Source organism: Peromyscus eremicus, unplaced genomic scaffold, assembly GCF_949786415.1.
Source record: "Peromyscus eremicus unplaced genomic scaffold, PerEre_H2_v1 PerEre#2#chrX_unloc_1, whole genome shotgun sequence".
Lineage (NCBI taxonomy): Eukaryota > Metazoa > Chordata > Mammalia > Rodentia > Cricetidae > Peromyscus > Peromyscus eremicus.
In genome coordinates this window covers 6,255,585-6,268,043 of record NW_026734288.1, presented here as the reverse complement: position 1 = coordinate 6,268,043, position 12,459 = coordinate 6,255,585, and the positions used below count along the sequence as shown (strand labels likewise).

The window sequence follows — 12,459 nt, the reverse complement described above, 5'->3', positions numbered from 1 at the left end:
GTGGGTTCCTAGAATAGAGAGAAAAAGGATTGTAGGAACCAGGGGGATCAAGCATTAATTTATCTCAATGAGAAAATAGAGACATAATTTCCTTAAAATAATCTTGTTGTCTCCTTCCTTTGCAATTTCATAATATTGCTATTTGCATAAGCTTATTTCCACTGGTACAGTTTTCTATAGAACCTATTTTTAATTATATGTTTTTATTAGCACTGTCATTTCTGGAACATTTAATCTTCATTATGGCATCCTCACAGTAAATGAAGATTCATCTCATCAAAATAAATAAAAATCAACAGAAAGTATACTATATTTATTTGGGCTTGTAAAAACAGGGAATCAATATGAAGTTAAAAACAATCATTAATATACACTGTACAAAAGCTAAAATACTGGGAATATAATAATGATATAGAATATATAGAATATAATAATCTCACACAAAAGACAATATCATCAACAAATTGCAAAAAATGTTATGTAGCCATTTGGACTTTCTATTGTAGTCAATAATCATCTATTAGCAAAAATTTTTGTTTCACATTGCTCTTGCTTTAGTATTTTCAAACAAGTACTCCTTGAAATTAATGAGTTGATAGATTAATAAAACAATATCCATAGCAAATTTTTCAATAAGCATAATGTCTACTCCTGAATTAACTTTTCCAAATTCACATCAACGGTAGGGCTTCCTAAAGTGATGTTTGTGATATTGAATCAGGAGTGAATATTGATCAAAGATTTTGTATATTCCACATATTTTTGAAGGAAATTTTATTGAATAAATATAATGATACTAAAATAAATTTAATAATTATTATAGAATTTTTTAAGATTCTTATAATTTTTTCTGATGTCTTCTAAGGAGAGAGCTCATGAGAAGTATTTTTTTCACATTCTTCATATTTGTAAATATTTTCTTTAGAATGAGTTCAGGGAAGATGAAGTGTTGAGGATTTGGTTAAGAAATTTTCACCTTCTTTACATTTATAAGGCTTGGCTCAGATGTGAGTTCTCTGATGAACATTAATAGAAAGCAAAGGGTATAAGACAATACATTTTTAATATTTCTATCATTTGTCTCTAGTGTGGATTCTCTGATGAACATGAAGAGAAGAGCCATGCCTAAAGCATTTTGCACAGTCATAACATTTATAAGGTTTCTCTCCAGTATGGATTCTCCTATGACATTGAAGATGGGAGGACTTAACAAAGGACTTTCCACATTCATCACATTTATAAGGTTTCTCTCCAGTATGGATTCTCCTATGACAATGAAGATTGGAGTACTGGACAAAGGACTTTCCACATTCATCACATTTATAAGGTTTCTCTCCAGTATGGATTCTCCTATGACATTGAAGATGGGAGGACTTAACAAAGGACTTTCCACATTCATCACATTTATAAGGTTTCTCTCCAGTATGGGTTCTACTATGACATTGAAGATGGGAGAATTGAACAAAGAACTTTCCACATTCATCACATTTATAAGGTTTTTCTCCAGTATGGATTCTCTGATGAACATGAAGAGATGATCCATCTCTAAAGTACTTTCCACAGTCATCACATTGATAAGGTTTCTCTCCAGTATGGATTCTCCTATGATATTGAAGATGGGAGGACCGGACAAAAGACTTTCCACAGTCATCACATTTGTAAGGTTTCTCTCCAGTATGTATTCTCCTATGACATTGAAGTTTGGAGGAATTAACAAAAGACTTTCCACATTCATCACATTTATAATGTTTCTCTCCAGTATGGATTCTCCTATGACATTGAAGTTTGGAAGAATGAACAAAGGATTTTCCACAGTCATCACATTTATAAGGTTTCTTTACAGTATGGATTCTCCTATGACATTGAAGACTGGAGGACTTACTAAAGGACTTTCCACAGTCATCACATATATAAGGTTTCTCTCCAGTATGGATTCTCTGATGAACATGAAGTAATAAGCACCTAGTAAAGAATTTTCCACATTTTTCACATTTATAAGGTTTCTTTCCTATATGGATTCTGTGGTGAACATTAAGGGATGAACTTTTCCTAAAGGATTTTCCACATTCATCACATTTATAAAGGTTCTCTCTCATATGGATTCTGTGATGAATATGAAGGTATGAGAGTTTTCTACAGGACTTTCCACAATCATTACATCTGTATGGTTTCTTTTCTGCAGTGTGACTTGAATCATTCTGAATGATATTTGAATTGAAATCAAAGAATTTATCACATTCTTTAATCTGGCAAAATTTTATTCCTGTATGCTTCATATTATCCATCTCCAGATTTGAGGATTCGATTGTTATCTTCTTGCATGCATCACCTCTGAGTCTCTCATAAATTTCTTGAGTACTAGTTCCATTATTCTGAATACAGTTTGAGAATTCATTAAGAATTTGGTAATGGTGTTTTCTTGTCCTGTGCTTCTCTTGGCTATGTTCATGTTTTTGCAAAGAAGTGTTTGAGTACTTATGAAAAACTTTCTGATGTTCATGGTTTTCAAAATGATTAACTGTTGAACAAGTATTTATGTGAGAATTACTAGGAATTACATCATTAGTAGAGTAAGTCCATGAGTTCTTTCCATTAAAAGCTATTTCAAACTGAGTATTCTGGTAATTATTTGCCAAAGAAAACTTAGCAAGGTCATTATCAACATCACTAAATACATTGGAATTTTCACAACTTCTATCCTTATGATTCATATTATGCCACATTTCATTCCTAAAATATTTATGTTGATGTAAATTGTGGAGGTTTTCAAATAGTGGAAGTAATTGTTCAGGAACCTCTACTGAATTTTGAGTATAGGAAATACCACACTGCTGACAATTCAAATATTTTTCTGTGCTTAAAGAACTCCTTTCTTCAGGGACTATTGGAATATCATTTAATTGCACAACACTTGAAAAGTGTTGCAAAGACTTTGAAGAGTTACACTGTGTGTCCCCTTGTGAAGTTTTCACATATCCATGTAGAGTATAGCCAGGTGCCCATGCTTGGGGTGAATATTTTTCCATATAATCATTTGATTCTGAACTTGTAACTGACACAGAGTATGATCTCTTTGGACACACCAGAGGTTCTTGATGTTTTTCATAAATAATGCCTTCGGCATGTTTGTCATAAACATCACTCTCATGATAACATGACTCATATTCTCTGTTGTCACCATGATAATCCCAGAACTTCCTTGTATGTAACATGTCAAGACCAATAGTTTCGAATAAGCCTGTTCTTTCTTCCTGTAAAGAATCTTGTTTGTATTTCTGTTGTGAGACCTCCTGGGTCTGGTAAAATGACAGAGCTGAAAGAAATGAAAAGAAACACACTCTTGATTTGTAAAATTATTTGAAAACTATATGAGAGTATAATGCATAAAATGACAGCTGTCTGGGGAATATATCAAGATTGTAATATAGGAAGTTGTCAAAGTTTTGGTGTAAGAAATAAATTTGCTTATGAAAAATGAGAGAAATTCACGTAATACTTGACCTTCATAAAGTCATGTAACACGCAAACATAAAAAACAATTTCAGAAAAATATTGGAGCTCTCTCCCACTTGCCATGTGCGTGAGGAAGACGTCTATTGTATTCACTGCTATGATTCTTTCTGCTTACACAATCATAATCCAAGAGATCACACTTTTTTTGTTGACTCTACTCCTCCGTGTGAAAATCCACTTCTTTCCCGTTTCCTTAACAGGGCAACTTGGATTGCACCCCAACTCATTTTTTCCCACAAATACAGCATAAACCAGAACCTGCTCAATCATGTCTGCCATCTGTTCTGTATTATTACTATCCTCCATAAGAGTGAGCAAGTAGGTTGTTGCCAGCATATCCTTTCATCTACACAAAACAGTTGCATAAGTAATTTATAATCACCAGACTCTGTGTAATTTCCTGAACACATGATCAAGACAGAAACTACAACCTGTCCTGCTAACTCTTACAAACACTATGAAGGGCCCTGACATTCTTCTATCACTAGCAAGGGAGCACAGGACACTTCCCAATTCTCCTTCATGCAAATCATCAGCACTTTTGATCCCAGTCTGGCAATATACATTTTACAGACCGGTGATTCCACAATATCCCCTCATCTACATTTCCTCACCAATCCATGGTTCTAGCCTGTATTCTACCCTATGTGCCCATATTTAGACTGATAATCTCTGTCCAGAATACTCCTACATTCACCCTTACCATGGGATGCCCATCTTGTAATTCTGCCCATCCCCTGTGCCTACTTGACACCCCACCACCCATGCTATATGCAGCCTTCACATATAAGCTTCCCTGTATTTATTGTTGCCTGTTAAGTCTTCATTGTGCATAAAAGACACAGAAATTACAAAGAAGTTCACAAGACCAATTTTGATCACAAGAACATGATTACTCTACATGATAGTTTTAATAACAATGTTCCCTAAACATTGTTTTCATGTAGCCACATTATTTGACTCGAAGTATGGTGTTAATACATAAAATGTGGGACTGAGTTCGGACCTTTAAATGTAGGAACTACACACTATCTTTAGTTTCCTTTCTGGTGCTGGCTTGAAATTTGACATTTGAATGTTATCTGTTCTTTCTACAACATTTACTGCCTCTTGACTTCATCTCATGGCATAATGGAGTCTTATTTTCATGGTATCTTAAGCCCAATGAAACTCTTAATTTTACGCATTTTCTGGTAATGGTGTTTAATCAAAATAATAGAAAATCACACATTGACTATAAAGAATAAAGCTAGCATTTTACCCCCGCTCCCAAAGTCTATCAGTCTCATAGAAGTATTCTTCAATCCATAATTACCATGATACAGAAGATGGAAGAACTATCATGAACACTATTAAAGTAGTCAAAGTGCTTAAATTAGACAGAGACAAACAGCCTAATAAAATTAATGAAGAGAAACTAAAAAACCTGAGTGATGTAGGAGACCACAGAGACATAAATGAAGTCAGTCCAGCATCAAAAAAATTCAAAAAACAGTATAGATTTATTGATGAGAACTCAGTCTAAAGTGAAGTTGCAACAGGAAACTAATTAGAAAAGTCAAGATAAACCTTTATAAGTGACAGAAAAATAGTAAATATACTATCAAAACTCAATAAAAACAAGAAGAGTAATTTAACTGCATATCAGAAACAGACACATATATTTGTATATTTAAATATAGAACTAAAAAGATTACACAGGTAATGATTAACACCATAGTAACATGAATATATATATATATATATATATATATATATATATATATATATATATATATATATATAGTGTGTGTGTGTGTGTGTGTGTGTGTGTGTGTGTTTAAGATAAGAATCTTACCTCAATGGCATAGATAAAATCTTCCGCAAGATCATGAAAGACAAATTTGCCAAACTCAAGAAAGTCATAACATTTTAGATACTGGAAACATTCCAACACCAAATAGGCAAAAATATAAAAAGAAATACCACACAGCAAGCCCTAGTTAATATACAAAACAAAACAAGAGCATTAAAATATGAAGAAGGGGGGCTGGAGAGATGGCACAGTGGTTAAGAACACTGGCTGCTTTCCCAGAGGACCCAGGTTCAATTCCTAGCGTCCACATGGCAGCTCACAGCTGTTCGTAACTGCAGTTCCAGGAGATCTGATACCTTCACACCAATGCACATAAAATAAAATTAAATAAATTATAAAAAATAAAATAAAATATGACAAAGGGAATTAAATATCTCATATAAAGGAAAGCCCATTAGAGTAACAGCTTATTTCAGAGGAGAAGGTACTAACCAAAAGAGCCAGGGACAGTGCACTTCTAAAGAGAATAAGGGCCTATACTGACTACTATAGTAAGCAAAACTGTCTGCTATAATTGAGGGGAAGGGATTTTTTATGAATTAGAAGATATGAAATGATTCATAACATGCACAACCATGGGAAACAAGAGACAGGAAACAGTATTTAAGACTGACAGGCAACTCTAGCCAGAACTGCAGATATACTAACTGCAGACCTTCACCTCAAATTTTGCTTTTCTTAATCCAATCCCACAGTACCATCTTTAGCTTTGATAAAATGGCGTGCTGCAGGTTCCCTGGTGCCTGTGATTTCATCTCCATTGTTTAAAACACATCTTCCAATTCTAACACCATTTTTCACAACCTTTCTTGATCTCAGCATCCAACTCTGGCAGGAATTCCCTGGAACTCCAGAGCCCCTCCTGCCAGGTAAGAAGTAAACTCCAGGACTTCACCTCTCACCATGGCTCTTCAAGTCCAATGTAACAGATTCAGGCCAAGCTCTGTAGCAGAACAGCAGCAGCCTCATCCTTCCCTATGCCAGAGAATCCCACAACCAATCCCTGAACCTATTTTCTATTCCTGATTACATTGTCCTCACTCCAAATCTAGAAGAAATGAAGGCCCAGAAACCAAACTGGGAAGAGAAGCAGGGAGGAAAATTGCTGATTTTCTTCTTTTTCTCTGCTCTTCTAAATCTATCCCCCAAGACTCATCCCCAGATCTGGAAGAAAACACAACAACTTCTGAAGCCATTTCTTCCCTCCTGTACTAATTTAAAATGGATCACACAGATTTCCCCATCCAAATTTCTATCTCATACTTCATTGATTTGTTCCTTCTTGAAACTACAGCAGCAATTCTCTTCAAACAGAGGCCATCCTTACCAGAGAATCAAAGACACTAGTTGCACATTATCAAATCTGCATCCATGTCCCTATGTCCTATGTCCCAATCTCATCCCCAGACATTTATCAGACATTCTGCTATTGACTCTACTCACTCATGGTCCACTTATTAGTGGATAAGAGCCAAGAAGACAATGATAACAAAGCTACAATCTGTAGAAGCACAAGGGAAATGAAACAGATATATCTGCTTTAGGAAGGGAAATAGAATAAACAAGTATGAGTAGATAGCGTAGGGTGAATAGAGATGGGGTTCTAGGCAGGAGTACAGGTTGAGACTGATAAAATTAATGGGCATTTGAGGGGTAGCATTGAAACCAAATTCAGTAAGAACTTCCAGAAACATACATAAAAAATATCAAAAAACATTGCTAAATAATAGGGGAATCAGAGTCCAAAATAGCTCTCTCTTATGATCTAAAACATATTTCAGTATAAAAATTGTGTTCCAAACAATTGAATGTTAGCGAAGTGGACCAAAGTATATACCCAAACATGTCTGGCATTTGCCAGTTCTACCCCTTTCTCTCTGTGAACTGAAAATAAAGTTTAATTACTGAAGACAATAATGATATAAATCATTGAAAATTAAGACATAGGCCTAGTGCCTATAGAGAGCAATAAACCCATATTTTTTTTGGTACAAGATCAATTTCTGTATTTTAAACAGAAACATATGCCAACTCAGCCCAAACAGCCTTTATCTTCAAAGGTATTCTGCCAGCAAGATAAGTTAGGACAAAGGTGGAACAAAGATTGATGGAGCAAGTACCAATAATTGATTTGAATTAAGGCTATTTCTCTAGATGGATACCGTACCTGACGTTTCTTAGATGACCATAAACTTGATACTAGAAAGCCCATTGAATTAGGATATTACAACATACTACTTATCTAAAGAAAGAAAAATGTAGCAGTAAAATGACTCCTCATGACATTCTGTAATACTCATAGGTCAGTGTGTTGTTTACATGTTATCAGGGAAGATTTCTCCTAAAGAATATACAAAAATATATAGACATACTGCCAGAAATTCTACAGTGAGTCAGAGATCTTGAACACTCAACTCTAAATGAGATCTTTCTATCGAATACCTCCCCTCCATTGCTCAGGCAGCCCTGCAGAAGAGGAGGTGGAAATAGTGTAAGAGCCACAGGGATGGCAAATATCAAGAAAACCAGGTCCTCTAAATTAACATGGGGGAATTTCATATGAACTCAGAGAGAAAGAAGCAACAAACACAGGGACTGCACAGGTTCATTCAAATTTTCTGTGTAAAAATTATGACTTCTGATTTAATGGTTTTATGGGATTATTGAGCATGACAATGAGTTGATCTTTGATTATTATGCCTATTCTTTGACTTTTTTTTGTTCTGTTGGTTTTTTTGTCTTGTAAGACTCCAATATGATAGATTTATCTGATAAGAATTAATTTTGTTATATTTAAAAATAATCAAAGATTGAATTAAACCAAACCACTATTTTACATGTGAACAAGTGAACTGACACTTAACATGCTGAGACACAACATAACTTTTCTCCAATAGAGTGACACTCAGCCTATCTATAGGTCTTTCGATTTTTCAGTAGCCTAAGAATATCTTCAATTGATAAAAAACTTCCCTTTCATCTCAGCATTTGAAAGGCAGAGGCAGAGGCAGAGGCAGGTGATTCTCCATGGTTATGAGGTCATCCTGATCTACATATTCAGTTCCTGGCCAACCAGGCCTACATGGTTACAGACCCTGTCTCAAAAAAGAGGAAAGGTGAGAAAAGTAAATTATATGTCTACATAATAAAAAAAAGTGCCAATAGAGTCAATTAGGCCAAGTTGCCCTTTGCAACATTAAGATGGATGGGTTTCTTCTCTGTAAAACTAGTTGTCAGCAAAGCAAACCTTGATCTTGGCCTCACTATGTCCTGTCCTAGTGTAACTAACTGATAGAAAAATCCCAGATGGCCCTTCGATGTGAATCACAGTCTGACTTTTTCTTAAAGTATTCTTCACTGACTTGAATTCAGACAAAGAATGGGGGCCAGAGTGCATTACAATCTGTATTTTGCAAAAAGTCTTAGATATCTACTAATTTTCTAGTCAAAAACACAAAAAAGCAAGCTGGACAGTGGTGGCCCATGCCTTTAGTCCCAGCACTCAGGACACAGAGGCTTTAATCTCAGAACTCTGTGGGCTGAGGCAGGCAAATCTCTGTGAGTTCCTGGCCAGCCTGGACTACAGAGCAAGCTACTAGACAGCCAGGGCAGTTACACAGAGAAACTCTGTGCCCCCAAAAGCACCACATCAATAAAAGGCATACTGAATAAAATTTATATTTTCAAAGTGGACTGAAAGGTAGAATTCTATTTCAAACTAAAATATCATAACCAGAGTTTATATGTGAAATTCAAAAATCATTTTTAAGTGTAAATTATTTTAAATATAATTATATAATTTCATTTTAACATTATCCCTGCCACTTTTCCTCCAACTCATCCCATACCTTCAAATCAATAATATAACCTCCAGTTGATAGTTGTTACAGTTACATATTTATGTGAATATTTTCTCAAGTATACATACAAAATATATAACTTCAGATTGTTAGTCCAGTTTTATTGTCAATGATTATATCATTTCAGGCCTCACTACTTTGCATTGGATAAGGACTAACAGGGATAACCCATGGCAGATGGCAATTCTCTTTGTCACAGCATTCAATAGGTGTCTATCATTCTTTGATTAGAGATTTGAGATAGAGGGACACTATAAATTGGGAAACAAAAATTTGGGGAAAATTTTTAGTTATGAAGGAAGGAAAGTCAGTACAATAGATGAAAGAGAGACTAGCAGTAAACTTAACACCAAGCATAAGAATCTTGGTTCAAATTTTCTGGTATAAAATACATATTATGTGTAATGTGGATTCTATGACATTTCTTTTCCTACCTGTATCCCCTTGAATGTCATATCATCTTAGACTGACACATAAGTCTTCAAGCATAACATATAACAGGTATGGAGAGAGTGAGTATCCTTTATTTTCCCATTTATAGAAGAACTGTTTTGAGCTTTCTCCATATAAAATGTTTATGTTGGTAATTACTTACAATAACGTATTCTATTATATGTAGATGTGCTCCTCCTACTGTTGAATTTTATAATGAAGTGGTGTGTTCGTCAAAAGCCTTTTCTGAATTTAATGAAGAGATCATTTGGGCTATCATAGACTGTTCTTCTAATGTATTACATGTATTGATTAAGTTGATTCTCATTAGCATCTCTTTGATGAAGCCACCTTGATCCTAGTAGACAATTATTTTTATGTGTTCTTGAAATGGAAATTTTACATTTTGTCTTATAATTGCAAATGTATTGGTGTTAGTTTTTCTCTAATTATCTGGAGGGATTCTTCCCTGAATTCATCTGGCTTTTTTAAGTTGAATTTTTTTTATTGTTCCTCCTGTTCAACTTTAGAACATGCAACATGATAAATTATTTATGTCATTTGATTTATTTTTGTTAGGTTCTATGCTAAGAAATTCACTCATTTGTTTTTGATATTATACATATTGTAGGTAAATGGATTGAACTGAGAAGAATTACACTAAGTAACTTAATCCAGAAAGACAAATGCTGCATATTTTCTCAAATTTATGAATGCTAACTTTTAAGATCTTAGTTTCCATGTTTTCCAGAGTTTTTAGTTAGCTAGTATGGGGCCAAATGGGATGTTGTGATTTTCAACAGACAGGATAATTGTAAACATCACCGTTAAAAAAAGGAGAAATTAAAACAGTATTAAGTCATTAAAGTGATGATAGAGTAGTGTAGAAGAGCAAATACAAAGAGGATTTACTATGATTATAGGCCTGTTCCTGATAATCTTAAAATTTTATTTATATATTTATTGACTCTATGTATATGGGCATGTATATGATTGGATGGTAGTTTGAGAACCTTGTTCCACTGTCTTTGTCCTGGTGATTGAACTCTGCAATTCAGATTTGCAGGAAAGTATTTTTATCTCTCTGGACCACTGGAGAAATCTTTGAAGAAACATAGACAACTGTACTTCTGTAGAATCTTGTTAAAACATGTGTATATCTAAAAACAATTTAAATGTCTTTACTATATGACGTTGTACCCAATACTCAAACTTGAAATCATGTGCCAACAAATAATGCTATATTGTTATACCATTAGATTTGTGAATCACTCATCCTTCCCTAAGGAAGCTTAATGTGAAGATTTTGGAGAACTAATCCATACCTGGGATTCCTTTATCTTAATCCTTGAATCAGGGTTCAGGCACATATTAATAAATGGATGCAGAGAGAACATAAAGACAAAAAAATGGTAAATGACTCTAGGGAAGAAATTCACAAATAGTATAAGAATAATGGCCATATAATTACCAAGTCTGTGACAGCAAGGCCAAAACCCACAGAAACTCAAGACAGACAAAATCTCAGCTTGTAAAGTCGAAAGTAGGTCAATAGTCACAACTTTTTGACAAGAACATGTGCAGTCCTTAGCTTCCAGGAATCAGAAAACCATTTTTTCAATTGCGTAACACCAGGGCATATCAATCATATTCAAAGCCTTGTGTTCAGAAACAGTTGGCCAGCAGAAATCTTCTTCAATTTTTTAATATATTTTCTGTTATTTCTTTGATAGAGAGAATGAGATGGGATGTGGGAATCAGGACATTAGGTGAGTGTGGGAAAGGTATTGTATGCAAGAGGTAAAAGAAATAACAATAAATTGATCCAGAAATATTGTAAAAATTTTCAAAAAATACAGAAAAACACTAGAATCACTGTCATATAGGAAAAAATCCAGGCACTTATTGGAACACAAAATAAAGCATCACAGACATTGTCAAATTGCTATTGGCATTCTAAATTTCATCTACTCACTATTCTGAATAAATGAGGGAAAATCATGTAAAATTCTCTGTGTGCTTGATCCTAGTACACAATTCTAAATGAAATTCTCAGGCATCACTTCTAATTAGGAGCTAGGCTAATCCAAATGAAGTCATTATTTGTTTCTTTCTTTGTACTTGACAAATGAACCAGTTTTCTTCCAACTTACCTGAGTCTCTACCTTCTACTTCCCCTATGTTCATGATCCAGGGTTCTTTGTTCTTTTCAAGACAGGTGACTAGCTCTGGTTTTGGCACAGAAAGGCCTGTGAATTAGAAGAGACATATGAAAATTTCTTAACATGATGTGGAAATAGTTGGGATCTATAACAGGCTTGTAATCAGTAGATATGAAGTTACATAAAGAAAGACTCATAAGTGGACTCTTATTAGTACATGCTTGACATGTGTTGTAGACTTTTAAGAAATCCATAATGTTAATTTTGTATACATTCAACTTTCCTTATATTACCCCATTACAAAAATAAAGCTATTATAATCAAACTGTATTCAAACATTAATGCTACTGACTGCCTGCAAAAAAATTGGATTGAAGGAAGTATTAGGCAAAATTAAAAGACCTTTTAAAATAGGAAAAATTTCAGTCTGTATTACACTCACCAATATGTAGAAATAATTAAAATTCATTGATAGAAAACATTTCAAAATACTAATACATGTTGCTAGACATTTCTAGGGCTAAGCAGCAATGATGAAAGAATTTATTCTCACCTACAGAAACCAGGTTGCTGTAGTTCTCCAGCATGACCTCTCTGTATAAATCCCTCTGAGAAGTGTCCAGGCATTCCCATTCCT

At 34.3% G+C, this 12,459-nt stretch overlaps 1 protein-coding gene across 1 annotated transcript; it reads right to left on the bottom strand.

The window, feature by feature from the left end:
• Positions 1 to 1,073: 1,073 nt before the first annotated feature.
• LOC131900959 (zinc finger protein 595-like) lies at positions 1,074 to 12,409 on the bottom strand. Its single transcript, XM_059252265.1, has 4 exons — positions 12,376 to 12,409; positions 11,814 to 11,909; positions 2,456 to 2,518; positions 1,074 to 2,281 (listed from the first exon to the last, which is right to left on the bottom strand). Exons 1-4 carry the CDS (start codon positions 12,407 to 12,409, stop codon positions 1,074 to 1,076), a joined length of 1,401 nt encoding a protein of 466 aa, XP_059108248.1.
• Positions 12,410 to 12,459: the final 50 nt, after the last annotated feature.